Consider the following 23,562-nt stretch of genomic DNA (forward strand, 5'->3'; position numbering starts at 1 on the left):
GAATTCCTCTCTGTAAACATCAGCATGTGGCTCACATTATCAATGGCTAAATCAATTTAGCTGTCCCCAGAGGCTTTTCAGCTATTGATTTGACTTCCAAGTACACTCAGACTCATATGCATAAAACATTTAATGATATGATTTGAGAGTTGTGGGTCTCATTAACCAACAGCTCATGAACTTAATACTTCAAATGAATGTATATTTCTCAATATATTCAAACCTATGAGCAGGTTGCATTTTTCCCATTTCCTGCTTTAGAACTTGAGGAACTGACCTGTATCTTACATGAAGTTGCAACATTATTGTGGTTATATCAGAGCTACCAGTACAAGCTGAGTCAAGCCGGTACACGTAAAAATAAAAATAAATAAATAAATAAAATTACTAAGATCCTAAAATGCAGGTAGATGGACAGTTAGAGTAAAATGACTTGGAATTTATACAACGCCAGGGTTAAATATTGTTCACAACTCGGATGTTGATTCCTAAAGAGAACGTTACAGTTGAACTTTGTGCAGCTTTTTTCATAATGCACCCAAACTCAGAGTTATTCTGTTAAAAACACGGTAAAAATAGGTCCAGAGCTATCAAGAGAACCTGACTGAATTAAACTCCCTCCATCCACAACTACGATTAGATACTATTACATAATTCAATGTCACTCCCACGACTTGATCAAACATTTCTGAGCTTCCACGGTAAGACTTGGGAACGGGACTCCAAGGGGTTAATTCTTTTCTGGGTGGGTGTAGGAAGATGAACTTTACAAGGCAGTTGTAGTTGACTCAGCTCATCGGACAAAGGCACACAGTACACGAGCGAGACAGGAATCATTTTAATCCGTGTTTTGACAGTGACCGCACACTGTCGCCGTGAGCATGACGACATGAGTTTGTTGCATCTCCGATACTGACTTGAAGTTTAAGGTAAGTGAATTGAGCCTAATACGGACGAAGTCTCCAGGCTTCTATGAGAGCTCTCTCAGTGCCTGACTGACAAATTTGGTCGTCCTTCCAGACATCAACACAAGTTAAACTCAGTAGCCTTCAGCTTCAACTGACTTCTTGATTAAATTTATTCACTGAAGACTGTTAAGCGTAATTATTGGCTCATCCATGGCGAGTACTGGAGTAGCCTGATCAGGGAACTAAAGAACGTGTGTAGCTTATGCACAGTCGTTGAATGTTAGGTAACGGAGAACTGGATGCAGAAGTTTTTTACGATAAACTTTGAGTTCACTTCAACGCTGATCGGATAACTAGGCGTCTCTGTGTAAATTAGAATTAGGAACTAGGTGGGTAGTATTCCGATTGATAAATGTTAAATCCGTTAGACCTACACTTCGAAATCTTGCACTGAATAAAATAATTTCGTGGCTTGCGATGACATTAATTGTGTAATGGTAGACTTGTAACGGTTTAATCACAGGAGCGGATGTCCCTACACTGATGTGAGGCCGCAGAGTAGGCTACTCGGTGGGCTGGTGTGTGCCATACCACTCACTGTATTTCTGCACGGCCCTTTGGTTGTGTTCTCTCCCTCGTCACATAGACTGAGAAAGTGAAGTGCTTTCGGGTCTTTATGGGATTGTACTAAATGCCCTGTCAGTCACGTTCTTGTGCTGACAGTGTGGAATCATTTAAATGCATCAGTACTTTCTCACCGCGCCATTTTTTCGTCAAATCTGAGTGTGACGTCACGACTGGTGTTCAAACAATTGTACCCTCTGGGATCGTTTGCAAAAGTGATGAAAAGTACACTGTACACACCCAAATCGAATCATTGCGTTCCCGGTTTACCTATACAGAACAGTTACCTCACAGTCAGTCTCTTTTTTCTCATTACATGCCTAGACTCGCAGCGCAACAAGTTGCTACTTCTAAGGCTAGTATTTCCTCAACAGACTGGTTGCCACACGGCCAGCATTGCGCCCTATTCAGCATTTTTTCATATAGGCCTAATGCTTATTTTTTTCTTTTGAATATTTTCTTTTAATGTTTAATGCCAGAATAAAGATAGAGTGTAACCTTTGAACGTAAAGTAAAGTCTAACCAAGTAACTGAACGTGAAATGCGCTGGCCGTAACTCAAGAGTTAATCAACAGTGTGAGGGGTTTCTAACCATACCGTCTTTTAACGATCATCCAAACTGTTTTCAACGTGCAATGTCGTGTTTTCTGAAGACACTGCGTTTCCATTAAGGAAAGTACTCTGAGGAAGACAAATGTCTTTTTCGCAGTTGTTCTGAGTTCATCTCTCTTTTTCAATGATGCATTCAATGCAGTACTTGTTTTTGTGTCGAAGCTGGGTCAAGTCTCCGTGTGAATCAGCCCTGTTATAAGCACCTCTCGTTAGGTTGTATATCATATTGTGGTGATCACTCTGTGATCTGAGAACAACAAAATATTTCTCCACGCCATATGGAAGTTTCTAGAGGTTATGGCTCTTTAAACATAGAGTGATATGTTGCTCCCCACGTCAGTTACTAAAAAAAAAAAATACCACAGACGTGGCTCTTTAAACAGGATATTGGGCAATTTGGCAGATTCCTGTCAGAACAGTATCACCAACAGTTAAAAAAAAATATCTTCGCACTGGTTGTGCTGCAACTGGTTTGAAGTACATAGTCTTTGTAGAGGCATGTGAAATTTATTTGCTAAGATGTAAGGCAGTGTTTTTCTTACATCAAAGGGTGCATAGGCCAAAACCTACATTAGAATGCACTGTTGGCTTCACTTTTACTTAGGACATTAGGTATGTAGATTTTTCTGTTTCAAAGAAATTGACTTGAATGCAAATTATTTCAGCTGAGAATGTTTGAGTGTTTTTTTCAGGAGTTATTGTTATTGCTGTTTGTGATGAGGGTTATGGGAGCACAGATAAAAAGACATTAGCAAATCCCAGTAGACAGAAATCTAACGAGGAGCCCTCATCAAATGCTAACCACAAATTCCCACTAGAAAAATACAGTTCTCTCAGTATGCAAATCAAAGGCTATGGCTTCATGTCTAGGCCTTTCTATTTTCAAGTGAAATGCAGGGAAAACATTTGGTGATCTACCATAACTTTTTTTCTCTCTTTCTCCCATGTCACTACTTCAAAGAACTCTCAGTGATTTTCTCTACCTGGAGAACCAATGATGAGCTTTAACAACCACTGTTAAAGACTGAGGGTATTGACCTTGTTTTTAAAGCTCATTCAAGCCCTCGGAACCAATGTTGTGGTCAGATGGATGTCTGGTGAAGGGTAGAACAGCAGGAGAGTGGAAAGTTACTTAAGCAGGCTCTTTCGTTGTAGAATATTCGGTAAAATCAAAGCCTGTCTCAACACATTTTTAATTACTTGGAGAATAGTATTCAAGTTGTCACCCTGTTTTGTACTTTTAAGCTCAATGCGCTGAATGTAGGCCGAACACATCTTACCCTAACATGTTCACTTTTAATCCATGCCTCTTTTTTTTTTTTTTAATTTTCAGTGCTGTTGTGTTGATCCAGTTTCATCTCTTGTCATTGTCACAGATATCAGTCTCACCTTGAGGGCTATAAATAAAGACAACTGTTAACAAAAATCTTGAATAGGAGGTGGAGATGTCTCACAGTGCCCAAACATCTCAGAGTACTTCCAGCAACGCCAACAACAACTCCGGCTCTCAATATGCCACTTGTGCCCTGGGCGTGGGTCTGGTGGCCTTGGGTATTGTCATGATCATCTGGAGCGTGGTACCAACCGCAAACACTGGAAATAGTTCCAACCCTAGCTTTACGGACGCCAAGAGCAATACGTCATCGATCGCCTTCATCCTGGTGGGAGCTGGGGTCGGGATGCTGCTGCTCTCCGTCTGCTTGGGCATGAGGAATAAGAGACGTCGGGAGAGACAGGGCCAGGGAGTGGAAGGCCACCTCAGCGCAGACACACCCAATGGAGACAGGACAGAGACGTGAGTGAAGCTGTTCAGTACTGAGTTGGGTGCTCGGGGCTGGGGAAAACAAAACGAAGAGAGGGAGTGGCGATGTCGTAGAGGAAGTAATTAAAGTTTAGATGAGAGCCAAAGGAATGTTCCGTGAAACAAATGGGAGCGTTGATGCCCACTGCAGTGATTACTTCCTGAGGAACCTTAGGATGACCTCAATTGCAATTATTATTTTCTTTGGGTTAAATGTAGCTTCAAATAGCCAAGATATCCATGGTATTCGCGTTGAATCGAAATTCACAGGCCTAGGGTAATGCAGCTGTTTTATTTCCAAGACTGAAAATAGCCTGTGGAAGGATTCGTTTGTTGTGGATTAATTTTTAATGAATAGCAAGTCATAATAATTAATTTAGTCATTAATTATGCCTGTTGTCCTGATTCTTTATTACAAAGTGACACGAGAACTCAGTCTCTAAGGGATGTCACCACTTGCTCAATGATATTGCAAGAAGTGTGTAATATTACAAGAACATACAGTACTTTCACGTTGTCTGTATGTATTTGTATATTACTAAGTTATGCCATAAGAGCGTTACATTGCACTAATGTTGGACTTCCTCTGGGTTTCATCTCACAGGCAGGAAGAGCAGAACCAAAGGTATGAAGTACCCACCTATGAGGAAGCTGTTAGCAGTGGCCAGTATCCAGTACGCCAGGGCATCCCTCAGAACAACAGCACTTCTCAGCTGCCTACGTATGAGGACCTAGTGGAAGGGGTACAGATAGAGGTTGACGGACACGGCACCGCCGACGGGCAACCTCAGGCCGGCGGCCAACCATCACTGGGCCCAGCAGAGGCGTCAGCCAATCGGCGAAACGGCCGACCGGGACGCAAGCTGCTGCCGCTAAAAATCCGCCGCATCAAGTCGGAGAAACTTGGCCGGAAAAACATCACCAGCCCACCGACCCCCACAGTGTTTAACATCGAACCTCTGACCCCTCCTCCACAATACGATGACAAGGTTCCTCAGCTATGATGACACCTTGGCCTACAGCAAACGGCTGTAGTAAAGCACAACCTAATGTGGAGTGTGCACTTTTCACCGTGTGTTATGGCTCTCCAGCTCTACTGCTGTGGTGAGGCTGGTGACTATGACTTGACATGTCATGTTTTAACTGACACCAACTACGACACAGCTGGAAGAGGAATTTTGACATCATTTTTATGGAAATGTATTCTTTTACGTTTTTTTACTGATAGAAGAAGGCCAGCTGGCTGCTAAGAGGGATTGTAACAGATATTATTACTGCTTCCTGTTCTGACTATGGACTTCCTTTTTTTTTCATCAGCTCCTTTTCATCTCTTCTCCACGACACATACGTTTACTAATATTCAGAACCATTCTTAGTGTTATTTTGACATTTGTTTTCATTTTAAGAGAAATCCCTACATAGGGGGAAAAACTCTGCGTTTAAGAGCTATGGCCAGCATTTCCTGAGGACAAATAGTGATTTGGCATTTAATTCGGTGATTAAGAGTGTGAGGTGTGGGTCAGTTGTTGAAAGGAGAGAATGTTCCTTACTAAGAGAAGGCAGCTGCTCCGTTGCTGAGGTGATAGAGCTGGAGTATGAGGACTGCAGTTTGTGTGTGTGTGTGTGTGTGTGTGTCTCCTTGGTTCTGTTTCTCATTGTGGCTCTGAAAACAGAGGAGCCTTCTTTCTCAGCAGCTGGGACTGAACCATAATAGCATCCCTCAAGTCACTCACAGCATAGCCAGTGTATTCTCTAGATGACCACACTCTTCACTGATCTCACTGTCTCTGTCATAGGCCTGCCTCACGTAGCCAATAGCAGAGCTCATAACAGCCCTTGTTTGGCTGTAACAGAATGATCAAGTAGATCATTTGTCTCCTGCTCTAAAATTCATATAAAAAAGAAAAAAACACTGGACTTGATTCCCTCATACTGTGTTGTCATCTCTCTGTGTGTAATAAGGTTGGTATTTAGAAGTCCTTATGGGCTAAGTCAGGGTTAAATGCATAAACTAGGTCTTATCACAAAAATACACTGTTTCAGTATTTCTGAAGTAAACAGCTGTTTAGTTGTGTTACTGATACATTAATAGCTCGCAGCGGTAATGCCCTTTGACAGGTTATTGCAGTCAATGAAAAAGAAAAATGAAAATGCCAGAAACTCTTTGGACTATATTCTGTATTACCCTCTCCTTTCGATACAGTTCTCAGTAATAATGGCACCTAAATAAAGGGGGCCCCGATGAAAATACTGATGCTATTTTTTGTGTCAAAACTCATTTTAACCCTGCTATGGTGCTCAAAATCTGTGTTTACCGAACTGACAGACATTACTGTATCATATTGACTGGATGATATCTGTTAAAGGATCTGATGCCTGGTTTAGACTGGTTTAGTTGAACATATGATTCCCACACTCTGTGTTTTGAAGAACAATGGAAATAAGAATTTTTTTATGTGTATATATACAGTAGATATCATTTTTATATGTATATTTTGTATGTATATATGTTTGTGTGTGTGTGTGTATGTATACACACACATACATACACATACACGTATATATGTGTCATATTTCATAGTTTTATAGTTGATTGTGTTGGTTATGTGTATTGAATATTTATTTTAATGTATCATTGGCCGAAATAGTACTTGGCCTCTACAACATCTCAGAATGCCAGATGAGAAAGACTGAATTTGATATTTATGGTATTTTTTTTCCCTTGGAGTTCAGTGATTCTTCCTATGCTTTCTGGAGACAAAGGGGGATCAAAGATGTTGAGCTAATTATTTTTACAAAATAAAAACATTTGTGATTTGATTCAAACCTACAACAGTTTACTCAGTCTTTTTTGTTTTGTCTGGTTTTCACTTATATTTGTATTGCCAGCGTATAACTGCTTGTAGGAAATGCCCTAAGTTTCCTTAGTTCCTCCATTCTTGTCTTTTACCTCCCTCTAGTGGTGAGACAAAATTACGACATGCTAAATCATGTGGGCTTTTTCAGTTTTGCTATAAACACAGAATTTTTAGATTCTGTATCACAATTGGTGATTCTGAACCACAGCTTAAGTGAAAACTGGGAGTCCTCTCATTGGTAACAAGCTATTCAAAACACAATCCCCATCAATTACATAACAATCCAAACAACCCATTGTTCAAATGTTTTGTTTATGTGCGTCGTCTGCAAAACTGTTACACAATGCTTGTTTCCTCTCATTTATGGTTAAGCAGTTCTCTTCCTGGGATGAATGCCTTTTAGCTGTTGATTGTGATTTGCTGTGAAGGAACAAACCAGAGAACAAACATAGAGACAAGTTGATTATGGCTTTACAGTGTACACATTTTGATTTGTTTCACAGTTCAATAGGTATTCCATACTTTAGACTAGTGATGTTCAACTTTGGGTTCACGAATCCAACCTAGGAGTTCATGGTGGAACTCCAAGGATTGGACATGGGTTTTCGAGACCGTGATGGAAAAGTCAACATCACATTATAATTCACTTAGTTAAAACTTCAACAGGAATACTTGAGGAAAATAGTTTTAATTGTAATAACAAAATAAGTTTGGGAATCCCTACTCCTAACAGTTGTGCTGTGAAGTCTGGATGTTATAGTTCTAACAAATGAGATTGCTCTCTGAGTTTTGCTCTTTGATTCTAAGAATGTTCTGAAACAGTGTTTTTGACCACGGAATCTTACACTTACAGTATTGATCCAGGAAATGTAGGAGTTGACTCTGGTGAACACAGTAGGTTTCTGGGGATAATTGCAGCCCATCCCTGATCCAAAGCTCACCACGCCATGGACCTCCCACCACCCATCTTGGTGCTGACAGTTCAGAGGTCCACCAGAGTCACCCTGTTGTAAAGAGGAAGCAAACTTTTCCATCAGTCAAAGTGTGTGTTTTTTTCAGACCTTTCACTGTGCTCTCGGATTCTCTCAAACTTTCTCACACTCTCTCAAACTGTCTCACACCTCTTGAGAGAAACCTTATTGAGGTGGTCTCCCAGACCACCAAGGAGTTCAGCTGAAAATGTCTGAATTTGGTAGCATGGTCTGGTCACAAGCCATTGTAGTGTGGCAAAAATATATTGGTTCTGACTCACTTAAGTATCCACTTTGAAGACCATCATATGATATTCTGGCTGTGATATCATTCAGCTCGGTTGGAAACAAGGTCAGGTAACATTGAGATCATTTTTCCAACAATCGTGGTACCATTAGTTGGAGGCTCCACCATATATAGCCTGAGGAACTGATTATAGATTCATGCCTCTATGGATACTTACATTGCAGCCAGCCACCACCCCGTCTCCTCCAGCACAGATCATGTCTTCAGTAGCCAGAACATACCACCAGTCTGGGAGTGAGCATGTTGCGTGATCCACCACAGGAAGCAGAGTTTGCTGCAGGATGTCAGCACCAGGACCGTCAGCTAGGGGAGAAGACCAAGCAGCACTTTGAAAAAGACTACTCATAAAGCTATGATGTACTGAGATAATCTTTCAGCAACTGATGTGAATGAGTTGAGCTGTCATCTGTGGAACTTTACTTGTTTGATTAATTTATTTATTTCCAGACTTCAGTTCCGCCAGCTGCAGCGCATTAAATATTGGCTGTTCAAAATAAGTATTAAATTGTGAATCACGCCAAGAATATTCAATTGGAAAAGAACGTTTAGGTATTTATAGATATGTGTCTGCTACAAGCAAAACACCTTATTGCTCTACACTGGAGGAGAATTAATAGGTCAAGCTCAGGGAAATGACTGAAAGGAGTGACAGTAAATCTGTCCCTGGAAAAGAGAACGTATGTTGTGAAGGATGAAAATGGAGGTTTTGAAGAAATGTGACATCCTTTTATTCAGTTTCAAAGGCAGGGTGATGCTATTGATGCGTTTGATCAGACAGACATTTGACATTTGAGTGAGAGATTATTTAAAGCATTGATGTAAAGCACTGAGAAGACACCCCCCCCTCCTTTCTTTTTTCTGTAGAAGTTGTTATAGTGTTGAACACAGGTTTGTACACTGTGTAATGTTTGGGTGTTAAACAGGAAATAGGAAATAATAAAATATTAAATAGGAAAAATAAAACATATTGTGAGAGTTCATTTACAAAAAAATTAAACGGGAAAAGAGAATCTGAACTGCTGTTAATAGTGCTGTTAATAATGTTAATAATTCTTTACATCAACACAGTCCACAGACCCGGGTCAAAACGACAGAGGACGAAGAGTAAAACTTACTCCAAAGGCGACCCCAGCCTGTGATATAGCAAGGAGCATTGTGGGCCAGCGTGACGCCAACGTCAGGAATACAGGCAGGCATGATAGTCTCACTGAAGGTTACCGGAGTCTCCAGCTTGATCAGAGCAATGTCATTACTGAAAAATGTGTAAACATCTGTATGACTTCCAAGTATGTGTTTGTGTGTCGTTACGCATTCTTTACAAAGAGCGGTTAAATAGTTTTTCTTCACCGGCTTAAAAGGACGTTGTATTTCTCATGGACAATGATTTTTCCAGCAGCGACGGCCACAGAGCCCTCCTCCGTCTCCTTCAGGTTGTGTTTGCCCAGCTCCACTCTGTAAGTGTTGCTGCTACTGTATGGTGACAAGACACGAGAGGTACAAGACACACAGGGGAAGTTTCTCCCGGCTTCTGAGCAGTTTATTAAACAGCTGAACATTCTGAGGGTTCAGAGGTGTGTCAGCTGTTTTTGAGACGCAAAACTATTTTTTTTTAAACTTCCTGACATTTATGGCTCTGTTAGTAAAGCAGCAATCTACAATGTAGAGTAGATTGACAATGTACATGCTAAACATAGATTTAGCACCATGGTGAGTGAATTAAAAAAAAAAATCTGCATGGCTATATTACTTACTGTCTGAACTCTTACAGTTCTCAAATGTGAAGTCCTTAATTTCCTTGTTGTTGAGTTCTTTTTTTTTTTTTTTTACCTTATACAGTGAGCAGCAGTGAGGACCCAGTCAGTGGAGATCAATGTTCCTCCACACGTATGAATCCACTGGTCATCACGAGAGAACTGAAGAGAGACCTGAAAAGCACAGGGAATGGTTAATGTATACTTTTAACAGTAACCAGGCAGAATACACTGTGCTAAAGGAGGGCGGGAACCCAATAGTTTCCTGTATTTCTTGTGATAGCCAGATCAAGCACTTCCCCTTGCAACGTATTTCTCTGGATAATCTAAGTAGGATTATTCTTACCTGCCACGGCCAACTGTGAGGTCTAGCGTCTTCTCCTCCCACGACTCTGGTTACCACAGGGGGGAAGGTGGGCAGCCCACACCCGTAAGCTGAGCAAAAACAACAGTTTCTGTAACTCAGACTAGAGCCAAATGCTGCACACTCTATTGCTCAAAATGACACTATTCAAAGAGGCATCGTAAAAGGACCCTAGTGTGAGACACAGGTGAGATCACCTATGTGGATCTTACTACTTATCAATCAGTGTTTTGACAGCCATGATTTCCTATCCCAGCAAAGATGTGACCTGGTATCTATGACAAAATGTTTCATTCTTGGAGTTTACTTTCAGATGCTAGCCCGGTCCTAGAAAAACAGTCAGTTACAAAAGCATTGCACATTTGACTCTACCATATGGACAGGAACCCATATGGAAATTTCATGTATCAGGTAACATATTGAACAATAAATGATCCACATGCTAATGCTAGTGCTTGTAAAGAGGAAACACTAATCAGTGTTTAAGGAACTAATGAATACATTTACTGATATCTGATGAACAACTATTTAGTAAATATATAGATACATTCACATTGAATAACTTGGAGTGAACAGGGGGAGCATTCGTTCAAATATTTTGTGTGCAAAAAATATTGTTAGACCTTTGAGCAAAATGGTGGTTAAAATTACAATTTGACCATTTTTATCTGAATGTTTCTAAGCTTAATTTGGATATTGCAGAGTTAAACTTCTTACCGTGAGCGACAAGGACAGTAAGAAGCACAAATTTCCTCATGTTCTGAGTTTTCCGCTTTCTAAACCAGGCTTTTAAGAAAAGGGTTCAGAGACCTGAACGTGTCCAACCAATAATAACAGCAGGCCTCTTCTACTCATCTCCCTCTCCTCTGCAGTGTGATATTTACCAGCACACAGAGTCTGGACAGAGCATCTGCTCTTTCACATGGTTTTCCCACCCCAGTGTAGAGTGTCTCCGTGTACAAGTTTACTGTCAATCTAATGTAACATGTTAGAAAAAGAAAGAAAGAAAGAAAGAAAGAAAGAAAGAAAGAAAGAAAGAAAGAAAGAAAGAAAGAAAGAAAGAAAAGAAATGAAATGAAATTGAAAAAAGTTCAACACAATACTTGACTTTATAAATTGTACTGATTTTACTTTTATTTGCAATTTTTAAGCCCAATAACACAGCCATTGTGAATGAATTTTCAATGTTTAACATTATCCTACCAAAAGTCAAAGGGGACAACTGGTAATAAAATAAAATCGCTTTTTTTTCCTGTCAACATTAGGATGGTCAATTTTTCATTAAGATGTTTTAGATCAGTCTTCATTTTCCTTCTCTGTATATAAAATATCTATTTATACAGAGTGAGCACTGGATTCTGTGTTTGTCATTTCAATGTTCTTTTCTTTTTTACCACACTCTTTCTGACTTAGGAATTTTTCATATTAAGGATGAACCCACAGAATTTCGTAATTTCATTGTTCATAGATCAATACTTCAAGTCATGAATCCAAAAAGATATGTATAATTGTATCAGCTGAATACTATAATGTATTACTTCCACGGCTTTGACCTGTTTCAAGGAACAAAAAACGAAAACCAGAAACAATCAATATATCGCTAGGGATAAAAACGAAACCAGAAACTTTGTATTTTTTTAATGTTCTGGAACAGAAACATTTATTTGAAATAATGGTAACCGGTTAATAACGTTATTTTCTTGTTCTTTTATTCATTACAACAAATTAAAATATTTGCTGCTTGTAGTAACTTTGGTGCAGAATTTTATGGGGTGCCATTTGTAAAACGTTGCACCTTCTGTTTTCCTGCTCAGTTTTTTCACATTTAGCACTGCCAAATGTAAAAAAAAAATGCACTACAATTCTTCAACTGGCACTTTTTTTAACATTTAGAGAGAAATTCATGTAAAATATTGTAATACCTTTTCCAAGAGTAATGATCTGCATTAAACCCAAATTATACAATGTATTATATAAATATAAATGCTAAATGTAAATGTTAACTATAAATGTAAATGTTAAATGTACGCGTTAATGTAAATGTTAAATGTAAATGTAAATGTTGGATTTGAAAACGAAATATTTAGCAAAAATGTTCATTGACCACGCCCCTCATTGTTTTGCATGGAAAGGGGCGGTCTCTGGCCACATTGGCCAAAGCTGTGAACAGCAGAAACAGCATATTCCTCAGTTTAACTGTTCTCCGCACACCGCTTTCCTCATTCAAACATGAATTTCACGTTGTAGCCTAACAATATAATTTCTCTTGTTAAAACTTGAAAAACATCTAGTTATCACAATAAACTTATAAACTTTTCACGTTATAACGCGATTCTGATCCGTTTTTCGTTTTCTGGCGTGGCAGCTGCCATACTTTTTCGAGGCTGTTTGGTGTTCACAGCTTTGGCCAATGTGGCTGAGACCGCCCCTTTCCATGCAAAACAATGAGGGGCGTGGCCAATTAGCATATTGCTAACTATTTAGTTTTCAAATCCGACATTTACATTTACATGTATATTGAATATTTGATATTTACATTTACGCTTACATTCGAAGTTACAGTTACATTTAACATTTACGTTTATATAATATATTATTTTATAATTTTATTTAATGCAGATCATTACTCTTGGAAAATGTATTACAATAATTTACATGAGTTTCTCTCTAAATGTTTAAAAAAAGTGACAGCTGAAAATTGTAGTGCCTTTTTTTTACATTTGGCATTGCTAAATGTGAAAAAACTGAACGGAAGGTGCAACGTTTTACAAATGGCACTCCACAGAGTTTATTTCCTGTCTCCCTCTGAACGTCATTCACGTCTGTGGATAGCGGATAGCGGACATACTGCATACTGCATTGGACTGCAGCGAGTTTTTGTAATGTTTTGTGACATTAGCGATAGAGACTACAGAATAAAATATCTATCAGTCGACATTTTTATACATAGATACATATTGTCATGTCATCATGTCACACAGCCCTACATGGAACGTTATAAACAGGTATTTCATTTGGTTCTAACCGGTTCGGGAACAAGAATTTTAAGGTGGAACACAAAACCGGAAACGTTAAAATACCGATTGTTCTCGGGACGAACTGATTGAAAATAAAAATCTGGTTTGAAATCCTGATTACTATCAGCAAATATACAAATGAAAGACAGACCGATAATCAGACATTTGTTTCACAGTGAACTCTCTGGCGTCCTCTTCAAAAGACGCTTTTTGAAATGTAAATCTTGCTTTAAAAATTAAAATGATATACTATCACAGCACATTAGGAGTAGACAAGGGCAAGTAGAATTAATCAATTATAAGCACATAAACATACTTGATCAGGCCTAGAAGCTTTATGATCTTTATATAGAATGTGTCCCTGATGTGCAGATACAGGAAACATCAGACTGACCAGAGTATGAATTTTTAATCAAATGGCAATAAGCATTGTTGGAATATCTCATTTTTGTTTATTTTAAAGGACTTAGTGATCAGTAAGTTAAAGAAATGTGTTCAGGGTAGGTATATGAGTGTCCAGTGAAGACACAATAATCAACAGATCTGAGTGCTCTCCAGACCTGACCAGAATCACTGTGACAGTATGTTGCATTGGTTTAATGCATATAAACCCAATCAGAAAACATAAACAGAACACAGAGATGAGATGAGTTATGATTTTATTGTCAAACCCACGCACTTTTTAAGCACTGTTTGGCCACATCATGTTTCCTTGCTTAATTGTTGGCCATTTTCTGTCAAAAAGAAAATGAAGACAGAAGGTGGTTACATTCAAATTTACTGTATTCCTTCAACATTACTGCCCAACCTGTGTTCACATCACACTAGACCAGGAAGAGATTAAATCCTGAACAGAAAAGTATTCATCATCCTGTGCTGAGAGGCACTAAATTGACTTCTTGATTTGGTATTGTGTAGGAGTATACAATATCACATATACGCCGTGTACTTACGGTGCTGATCCAGTCCATGTAGGAACTGACTTGAGTGAAGACAGTGGGCTTCTCAGGGTAATTGCAAATGCGATAGCCGAAACTCACAACTCCGTGGACCTCCCATGCTCCGCTGGAATTTTGGCAGTTCAGAGGACCACCAGAGTCACTCTATTTCACATAGACATAGAAAAACCAGTCAAAACAGTCTACCAGCTATTGCAAGATTTTGGCTGAAAATTCTCTCACTTTTTCATAGTCGTTTCACTTTCCTGTGGTTGGAATGATCCCTGAACATTACTATTGTGTCTTTTTTGGTACTCTACATCACACTACTGAATTTTTTCACACACTTAGCAAAAAAAAGCTGTTCAAGAACAAGAAGGATGTCTGTTGCCACATGCCACTTACATTGCAACCAGAGACAACACCATCACCTCCAGCACAGAGCATGCTGGTTGTCACCTGGCTGCCCCACCAGTCACTCTGGCTACAGGTGGCATAGTCCACAACAGGGAGCAGGGCTTGCTGCAAGATGTCAGCAAGAGGGCCTCCGGCTGTTGGATGAAAGAGTACTTTAGTATAGGTTCCTGGGCGAGATTATGATTGGTGTGAGAGTCTTCAGATGATTTCACTGAGAGTGTGGGATGCTGACTTTATATAAGATCGCTGATATAATGGATGTTTTCCAAAGCTTTTGCCTAGTCGAATAGTCTTGTTCAGTTGAGTCAGCCTTTTTGAAAAGTGTAACAAACAAAGTTCATGGACTTACTGTAGAGACGACCCCAGCCAGTGATATAGCAAGGTGCATTGTTGGGTAGGATGTAACCAGCTTCAGGAAGACAGGCAGGTTGGATAGTGTCACTGAAGGTCACTGAAGTCTGCAGTTTCATCAGGGCAATGTCATTGCTTTGGTTACATGAAGAGAAAAAAATATACTTATATCAACTCACCTAATATCAACTCACCAAATTCCTTTGTAAAAACATATGTACTGTTAACAAATTTTGAATGGAGAGTGTGAAATGTCATGTTTAGTGGGATTTTTTCTCTGTTAAAGAGTTGTCTGTTTTATGTCCATACTGAATGTTGTAGGGATTCCATTTCTCATGCACGATGATCTTTTCAGGAGGGATGGCCACAGAACCTTCTTCATCCTCCTTCAGATTCTGTTTGCCCAGGTACAGTCTGTAGGTGTCACCACTGTTGCAGTAGGATAAGAGATGCAGGAAACACATTGTAATATTCTTACAGAAAAATCACTCTCCAGGATTTGTGTCACTTTGCTAATCATAGTACAACATCTTGAAGCTTCTGACTCATCCTGATGGCCTCGTCTGTCTGTCTGTCTGTCTTTGTGTGTGTGTTTGTTTGAGCACCTACGTAATACAGTGAGCTGCAGTGAGGACCCAGTCTTTGGAGATGAGTGTACCACCACAGGAATGTAACCAGTTACCATCCCTGAAGACCTGGAGAGAGATCTGATGAAATGAAAAGAGGTGAGGTCAGATCAGTGCTAAAAGGCCCTCTGGGTGCCATGAGTATGATCTATAGGACATTGAGGAGATTCTGCTGTGTTTGAGAATGATAGAGTCCAATCTTCACCTGCCACGGCCAACTGTGGGCACGGGCATCTTCTCCTCCAACCACTCTCGACACAATTGGGGGAAAGGTGGGTACTCCACACCCGTAAGCTAAGAAATACATAAAACACCAGAGAAGTAGATCAGACTGTTAGTGTAGGGCATATTATGAGAAGTCACCAATTTTAATATCCACCCTGTCAGCTATCAGTAAGCAAAAATTACTCTAACGTAGTGTTCACATTTGTGTCAGTATGCTCAGATTTACATGTATCATTTACAAATATAAAAGTACCATAATGAGAAACATCAGTGAAGTACCCAGCATTCAGAAAGCCCCAACCAATCACTGACTGTGCTACTAATAGGGTACAAAAAAATTAAGAAAATAGAAGTGAAAATTAAAAGTGGCATTGCCCAATGGAATATACACTACTTATTTCAGTTAAGTGTGAATGGGCCTGATAGTTTTCATTTTAAGAGCTGAATTGAAGTGGAGAAATGAAGTAAATCGCTGAGGGTCATCTCCTCAGCATCGCTGCATCCTCAGTCCTTATTGAGTTCACATCTGTTCAGACAAATGAGATCTTTTCAGACTTACCTCCAGCAATCAGAAGAGCAATGACCAAAAACCTCATTGTGTTGGCTTCACTGATTCCTGCTGACTTCTGGTTGGTCTTATATACCAGGGAAAATAGCTGCCCCTAATACGTAATCAGATTGTGGGAAATGCACCACTAACATCTTTTGGTTGGAAAAGGAAATACACTGCTGTGAATGGGTTGATTTCCTATCCTGATTTTCCCTTAACATGCAGCGTAACGTTGTCTCAAAAATGTGTTAAGTTGAATCATTCCAAACGGCCAGATGCTGAGCTGTGGGTTTTTCTCACATTTAATCCATCGTGAATCTTTCCATTATCACCTGTAACCTCACAAACAAGTTTTTTATGCTCCGCTGTATGGTGACTCTATACTCTGTTTATTTGTTCATTTTGTTTCTGTTCAAATTTACTCTTCATGTTTTCATATATGTGTAGTGTACCTTTTACAAGTGAAGTCACAGCTATGTGCCTTAGTTGTCGCTGATGTTAGACTATCTATTGATCTTGTTTCATGTTTCAGATATAAACTTACTTGCAAGGTCTACTCAGAACTTCCTGGCTTTCCTGAAATTCTCCCAAATTGTAGTTCTTCAGATCAATGCCAGTTTTATTTTGAAGACTCAAAGTGGTGGTATTATGAATACTTACTGTCCTTTCAGCTGTAAGACAAAGGAAATGTACAATTTCTCAGGCATCAGGGCCTTGATTGGTACTTACTTTAGTGGTATTATATAGTGTCTAAGAAAAGTTCCTGTTTAAAGTTGGCAAAAATAATCCATCAGTACATACCCTGTCCATCCAGCGCTCAAATCTGTGACGTTATGAGAGACACTTGTGAAGAAGCATCATTGCCTGAATGAATCTGGCTTGGTTTCAGAGGTACAGAAGGCAAACAAGCTTGTACTATAGGACAGGCAACCATAGGAGTAAGCTGAGGACCTATATACATGGGTTCCATATAGGTACAAGGAAAATGAATTTGAAATAACACACACCCCTCCTCAACACACACCCTTACCATTTTGTGGGGAAAAACAAATAGAATCGAGAAGAGGTCAGAGGTAGTTATTTATTGCTTGACTGAGGGAAGACAGCCTCATTGAAGACTGCCTGGCATGTCCAATTTGTCCATTGATTGAATTTCTTTCTTTATTTGTTTTTACTAGCTTACTAGATTGTTCAGCTTCTCATATTAGTTTTGTCTCAAAATGGTAATGGGAGTGTGGCATTGCTTTGCTGTCTTGAAGTCAGCGGTTAACCGCAGAAGACAAGCTTTGGAAAACATCCATTATGTCAGTGATTTCATAAAAAAATCTGTTAGATTCATTTTGAACAAATACAGTCTTGTATTTTTCTGCCTTTTTGGTCACATTCAAGTTTTGTCCCCTAGTTGAAATAAACTTTTTTAACATATTTAAGAGAAATACATCAATGATTTGATCAGTACTTTCAAAACTTTTTTTCTATCTGATTTAACAGGATGTGAATGGTGTTGATGCCCAACACTTTTTTCAGTCTTTGTAACCAACAAAGAAGGTGACACCTGCATTATAATTGAGGGAGAAGAACTTTCTAGAATCAGCAGTGTGCCACAAGCAATCTTCATACTTCCAAGCTTCTTGTGTGCATTCAATTTACAATGTGCTAAAGGCTTGAATTTTACCTCTCAAATCTTTCATAGGTTTTTTTTTTTTTTAAATGAGTCAAAAAATTGTCTCATTAACAAATAAGCTTTTAGCATAAGAGGCCCAGTGCAGCTTGTTTAAAATTTTGATAAGTTTTGAGCCAATGGTTGTGAGATAAATTTTTCCTGAAGATCAATCTAGTCGATCCTTTTTTTTTTGTGGGTGCACCTTGACATCTGCCTCTTGTTCATAAGTTTGGAGGTTGAAATTTTCCATGCATTTTCTGGGCCCGGGTAACATTTGTAGAAACAGTCCCTAAAATTGCTCTGGTTGATAAAGAAACTGTTAGAACAGGGATCGAGTGGGCGTCTTGTACTTCCCCAGTGTTGTCTTAACTCATAACATTTGATCGTTTTCCCACAGATTAAAATTTCCTATGGTTTCATTGCAGATAATTTCCATTAGTCATAAGTCAGTGGCATTTGAGAGAAAAGAGGCCTGATTAAATTCACATCTTAGCATATTTGAGATCAAAGTAATTTGTTGTACATTTTTCTCAGTGTATGGTGCTTTATTTACATAAACAATTTTGTACTTATTTTGATAGTAATATTCCATGCTGATTTTTGCACGGACATGATTTCATTGCCTTTTTTTTTAAGTAATTTGAACATGTTGAATAAATGGAAAATTGTGAAACATCATATAGTTTGTTTTTAAGCCATTTCAAAACAACATAATTGAAGCATGGATTTTCTTAGTTGGCATACCTTAAAAAACTTCGGTTCAGCAACTATTACAGAAGACTTATTGACTAATTGTTTTCCCTACACAATTTGTGTTTCACTTAATGTTTAAAGCTCAAGGGAGAAAACAGAATTCAGTTAAAGTAACACAACAATAAGAGTTGGAAACAGGAATTGAAGGTAGAAGTCCATTTTACTCAAAATCATTAAAAGTTGGGTAATCTCAAAAAGGTCTATACAAATTGTTGCCTCATGTTTTTGAAGTTATTTGAATGCCTCACGTTTTACAGTATAATATGTGAGAAAAATCCACAGCCCAGCACATGGCCATTTTGAATGATTCAGCTGAACACACTTGTGAGGTAATCAAGGGAAAATCAGGTTAGGAAATCAAACATTATGCTTCTTTGTTTAGCAAAAGGTGTCAGTGGTGCATTTCCAAGGACCTGATTAATATTTATTGACTCGCTTTTTTACTGAGTATAAAACACCGATCATAGATTGGTAGGATCCAGTGAAGCCAACACAATGAGGTTTGTGGTCATTGCTCTTCTGATTGCTGGCGGTAAGTCTGAAAAGATCTCATTTGTCTGAACAGATGTGAACTCAATAAGGGCTGAAGATACAGCTATACTGAGGAATTGAGACTCAGCAGTCGGCTTCAGTTATGTTCAGTTCAGTTCCTGATGTGAAAGCTGCTGGGTCCATTGGCACCTTTTCTCATTTTTTTTTACTTTTTGTACGCAACTTGTAACTCTCTGGTGTTTTATGTATTCCTTAGCTTACGGGTGTGGAGTACCCACCTTTCCCCCAATTGTGTCGAGAGTGGTTGGAGGAGAAGATGCCCGTGCCCACAGTTGGCCGTGGCAGGTGAAGATTGGACTCTATCATTCTCAAACACAGCAGAATCTCCTCAATGTCCTATAGATCATACTCATGGCACCCAGAGGGCCTTTTAGCACTGATCTGACCTCACCTCTTTTCATTTCATCAGATCTCTCTCCAGGTCTTCAGGGATGGTAACTGGTTACATTCCTGTGGTGGTACACTCATCTCCAAAGACTGGGTCCTCACTGCAGCTCACTGTATTACGTAGGTGCTCAAACAAACACACACACAAAGACAGACAGACAGACAGATGAGGCTGTTGGGATGAGTCAAAAGATTCAAGATGTTGTACTACGATTAGCAAAGTGACACAAATCCTGGAGAGTGATTTTTCTGTAAGAATATTACAATGTGTTTCCTACATCTCTTATCCTACTGCAACAGTGGTGACACCTACAGACTGTACCTGGGCAAACAGAATCTGAAGGAGGATGAAGAAGGTTCTGTGGCCATCCCTCCTGAAAAGATCATCGTGCATGAGAAATGGAATCCCTACAACCTTCAGTATGGACATAAAACAGACAACTCTTTAATGGGGGAAAAATCCCTAAACATGACATTTCACACTTTCCTTTCAAACTTTTTTAACATTGCATTTGGAATTAGGTGAGTAACTCAGTATTTTTTTCATGTAACCAAAGCAATGACATTGCCCTGATGAAACTGCAGACTTCAGTGACCTTCAGTGACACTATCCAACCTGCCTGTCTTCCTGAAGCTGGTTACATCCTACCCAACAATGCACCTTGCTATATCACTGGCTGGGGTCGTCTCTACAGTAAGCCCATGGATTTAGTTTTTTACACTTTTCAAAAAAGCTGACTCGTCTAAAACTCTAGCAAAACTCAGAATTTTGAACAACATCCATTGTGTCAGTGATATATTTCAGGATTTCACAAAAAGCCAGCATCCCCAACTCACTACGTAATCATCTCCTACGCCACTCACAAATAATCTCACTCGATAACATATACTAAAGTACTCTTTCATCCAACAGCCGGAGGCCCTCTTGCTGACATCTTGCAGCAAGTCCTGCTCCCTGTTGTGGACTATGCCATTTGTAGCCAGAGTGACTGGTGGGGCAGCCAGGTGACAACCAGCATGCTCTGTGCTGGAGGTGATGGTGTTGTCTCTGGTTGCAATGTAAGTGGCATGTGGCAACAGACATCCTTCTTGTTCTTGAACAGCTTTTTTTTGCTAAGTGTGTGAAAAAATTCAGTAGTGTGATGTAGAGTACCAAAAAAGACACAATAGTAATGTTCAGGGATCAATCCATTCATATAACATTAACAAAAAGCGTAATGACTAAGAAAAAGAGTTAGAAATTTCAGCCAAAATCTTGCAATAGCTGGTAGACTGTTTTGACTGGTTTTTCTATGTCGATGTGAAACAGAGTGACTCTGGTGGTCCTCTGAACTGCCAAAATTCCAGCGGAGCATGGGAGGTCCACGGAGTTGTGAGTTTCGGCTATCGCATTTGCAATTACCCTGAGAAGCCCACTGTCTTCACTCAAGTCAGCTCCTACATGGACTGGATCAGCACCGTAAGTATACTGCATATATGTGATATTGTATACTCCTACACAATACCAAATCAGGAAGACCTGAAACAGTCAATTTAGTGCCTCTCGACAAAGGATGATGAATATTTTTTGTTCAGTATTCAATCTCTTCCTGGTTTAATATGATGTGGACACGGGTTTGGCAGAAATTTTGAAGCAATATTGTAAATTTGAATGTAACCACCTTCTGTCTTCATTTTCTTTTTGACAGCAAATGGCCAGCAATTAAGCAAGGAAACAAGATGTGGCCAAATGGTGCTTAAAAAAAGTGTATGGGTTTAAAAATAAACTCATAACTCAACTCATCTCTGTTTTCTGTGTTCTGTTTCTGTTTTCTGATGTTTATATACAGTAAAACCAGTGCAACATACTGTCATACTGCCTCCGGCCAGGTCTGGAGAAAGTCCCTTAAAACAAGCATTAGACATTCCATTTTTGATACAGCAAAAACAAACTGAAAAATTAGAGTATATTGCTGTAGTGTTAACATGTAAAGATTCTCCAATAATCCTTATTGCCAACTGATTCAAAATTCATATTGTATTCAGTCTGATATTTCCTGTATCTGCAAATCATGGACGTATGCTATAAACCATGAAGTTTGTTTGTAGGCCTTGGTCAGGTAAGTTTATGCACTTATGATTGGTTAATTCAGCTTCCCTTTGTCTGATCTGTTCCTATTGTTGAGAAGTGTGTGTATTATTTTGATTTTTAAAATAAGATCAAAAAACATTTGAAGAGGATGCAGGAAAATCCACTGTGAAACAAATGCCTGGTTGTTGGTTTGTCAGTTTTTACTTGTACATTGTCAAATGAAGTAATACATTATAGTTTTCAGTTGGTACAGTTACACATATCTTTTTGGATGCAATAACACCAAAGCTATTCATGGATTAAAGTATAGATCTATGAATGATGAGTCCTGCTCTGAAAATGAAGAAATTTGTATCAGGTCTCATCCTTAATATGAAGAGTCCCCAAGTCACAAAGGATATGGTAAAAAAAAAAAAAAAAAGAACACTGAATTGGCCAAAACAGTATCCAGAGATTATAAATAGGGGTTTGATGTACAGAACTATATATTTGATATATTATTATTATTATTACTTACAATATTATCTTGTTACCACAATGACACAGGACAACAGAGATTATGACAAGAGACATATTAACACATTTTCTATGTTACTTCTTCTACACATTTACTTTTCAGTAGGTAGTGTCAGTGAAATCGTGAAAAGCTATCAACAATAGCTATGTTGTTGGACTCTAACAGAAAAATACATGAATAGATAAATAATAAAAGTGGAAATAAAAAATAAAAACATTGTAATTTTTAAATACAGTTGTTGTGCAGAAATGTTTTTCATTCTGTATTTACTTGCATGTTGCATTTGACTGACATCAAACTTGTACAGTTAAACAGCTTTTCCAAACCAGACTTTTAAGAGAAGGATTCAGAGACCTGAACGTGTCCAACCAACAATAACAGCAGGACTCTTCTATTCAGTTCCCTCTCCTCTGCAGTGTGAGATTTACTAGTAAACAGAGTCTGAACAGGCCACCTGCTGCTTCACATGGTTTTCCCCATCTTAGTGTAGAGTGTTTCTCATCTTAAGGGTGAGCCCGCAGAATTTTGCAGTTTTGGAGCAGAACTCATCATTCACAGATCTATACTTTAATTCATAAATGGCTTTGTTGTTACTGCATTCTAAAAGATATGTATTATTGTACTAGCTGAATACTGCAGTGTCTTATTTCATCTGCAAATGTGCAAAGGAAAACAGACAGACTAACAACCTGACATTTGTTTCACATTGAATTTTCCTGTATCCTCTTCAAAAGTCATATGTTCAAATATTTTGAGTTTTTATTTTAAAAAATCAGAATAATACACATCTTTTAGAACATTAAAAAAAGACCAGACAAAGGTAAACAGAGTTATCCCCTCACAAGTGCATCAACAGACATGCTTTTCAGATTTTAATTAGCATATGTCCCTGATCTGCAGATATGGGGACACATCAGACTGACAGTGTTAACATATACAGATTGTCCAAGACTCAAATAGCAGTCCATGCCAATTTCCAAAGGATTTCCAAAGGATTCAAAAGGAAATTAGTATAATCTGCTATTTGAGTCTTGAAAAATCTATATGTGTTAACATTGTATATCCATGCACTTTGAGATATTTTTATTGGAATATCTTATGTTTGTTGTCAGTAATGTTTGCAGAGAAGGCATATGAGCGTACAGGGAAAATAGCATAATCAACAGATCTGTGTTCTCTCCAGACCTGACCAGAGTCACTGTGACAGTATGTTGCATTGTTTTTTATGTAAATAAACCCATTAAGAAAATACAGACAAAAAAACCCCCAGAAAACAGAGAAAACAGAAATGAGATGGGT

The 23,562-nt window shown here is 38.8% G+C and overlaps 4 protein-coding genes across 4 annotated transcripts; 2 read left to right on the forward strand and 2 right to left on the reverse strand.

Annotated features, from left to right (window-relative positions):
• Positions 1-3,589: 3,589 nt before the first annotated feature.
• On the forward strand, positions 3,590-4,949 carry tmem51a (transmembrane protein 51a). The gene is made up of 2 exons (XM_030785207.1): positions 3,590-3,939; positions 4,550-4,949. Exons 1-2 carry the CDS (start codon positions 3,590-3,592, stop codon positions 4,947-4,949), a joined length of 750 nt encoding a protein of 249 aa, XP_030641067.1.
• Positions 4,950-7,170: 2,221 nt separating this feature from the next.
• On the reverse strand, positions 7,171-10,953 carry LOC115821380 (chymotrypsin-like elastase family member 2A). The gene is made up of 8 exons (XM_030785208.1): positions 10,914-10,953; positions 10,179-10,267; positions 9,909-10,006; positions 9,429-9,551; positions 9,197-9,333; positions 8,239-8,384; positions 7,636-7,807; positions 7,171-7,223 (listed from the first exon to the last, which is right to left on the reverse strand). The coding sequence occupies exons 1-8, from the start codon at positions 10,951-10,953 to the stop codon at positions 7,171-7,173; spliced, it is 858 nt and encodes a 285-aa protein (XP_030641068.1).
• Positions 10,954-14,079: 3,126 nt separating this feature from the next.
• On the reverse strand, positions 14,080-16,372 carry LOC115821382 (chymotrypsin-like elastase family member 2A). The gene is made up of 7 exons (XM_030785209.1): positions 16,330-16,372; positions 15,751-15,839; positions 15,529-15,626; positions 15,229-15,348; positions 14,918-15,054; positions 14,557-14,702; positions 14,080-14,316 (listed from the first exon to the last, which is right to left on the reverse strand). Exons 1-7 carry the CDS (start codon positions 16,364-16,366, stop codon positions 14,080-14,082), a joined length of 864 nt encoding a protein of 287 aa, XP_030641069.1. The 5' UTR covers positions 16,367-16,372.
• Positions 16,373-19,225: 2,853 nt separating this feature from the next.
• LOC115821383 (chymotrypsin-like elastase family member 2A) lies at positions 19,226-21,212 on the forward strand. The gene is made up of 7 exons (XM_030785210.1): positions 19,226-19,268; positions 19,485-19,573; positions 19,698-19,795; positions 19,976-20,095; positions 20,233-20,369; positions 20,589-20,734; positions 20,985-21,212. The coding sequence occupies exons 1-7, from the start codon at positions 19,232-19,234 to the stop codon at positions 21,210-21,212; spliced, it is 855 nt and encodes a 284-aa protein (XP_030641070.1). The 5' UTR covers positions 19,226-19,231.
• Positions 21,213-23,562: the final 2,350 nt, after the last annotated feature.

The sequence above is a fragment of the Chanos chanos genome, chromosome 9 (assembly GCF_902362185.1).
Source record: "Chanos chanos chromosome 9, fChaCha1.1, whole genome shotgun sequence".
Lineage (NCBI taxonomy): Eukaryota > Metazoa > Chordata > Actinopteri > Gonorynchiformes > Chanidae > Chanos > Chanos chanos.

Bases quoted from the DNA above. Each gene is read 5' to 3' on its own strand.
- LOC115821383 (XM_030785210.1), top strand. From the start codon at position 19,232: ATGAGGTTTGTGGTCATTGCTCTTCTGATTGCTGGCG. The intron at 19,574-19,697 runs GTGAAGATTGGA...TCATTTCATCAG, and splicing joins CCCACAGTTGGCCGTGGCAG to ATCTCTCTCCAGGTCTTCAG. The intron at 20,735-20,984 runs GTAAGTGGCATG...GATGTGAAACAG, and splicing joins GTGTTGTCTCTGGTTGCAAT to AGTGACTCTGGTGGTCCTCT.
- LOC115821382 (XM_030785209.1), bottom strand. From the start codon at position 16,366: ATGAGGTTTTTGGTCATTGCTCTTCTGATTGCTGGAG. The intron at 15,627-15,750 runs GTGAAGATTGGA...TCATTTCATCAG, and splicing joins CCCACAGTTGGCCGTGGCAG to ATCTCTCTCCAGGTCTTCAG. The intron at 14,703-14,917 runs GTAAGTCCATGA...TTCATCCAACAG, and splicing joins TGGCTGGGGTCGTCTCTACA to CCGGAGGCCCTCTTGCTGAC.
- LOC115821380 (XM_030785208.1), bottom strand. From the start codon at position 10,953: ATGAGGAAATTTGTGCTTCTTACTGTCCTTGTCGCTCACG. The intron at 10,268-10,913 runs GTAAGAAGTTTA...GTTTTTGCTCAG, and splicing joins TACTGTCCTTGTCGCTCACG to CTTACGGGTGTGGGCTGCCC. The intron at 9,552-9,908 runs GTAAAAAAAAAA...GTCACCATACAG, and splicing joins ACTGCTGCTCACTGTATAAG to TAGCAGCAACACTTACAGAG.
- tmem51a (XM_030785207.1), top strand. From the start codon at position 3,590: ATGTCTCACAGTGCCCAAACATCTCAGAGTACTTCCAGCAACGCCAAC. The intron at 3,940-4,549 runs GTGAGTGAAGCT...TTCATCTCACAG, and splicing joins AATGGAGACAGGACAGAGAC to GCAGGAAGAGCAGAACCAAA.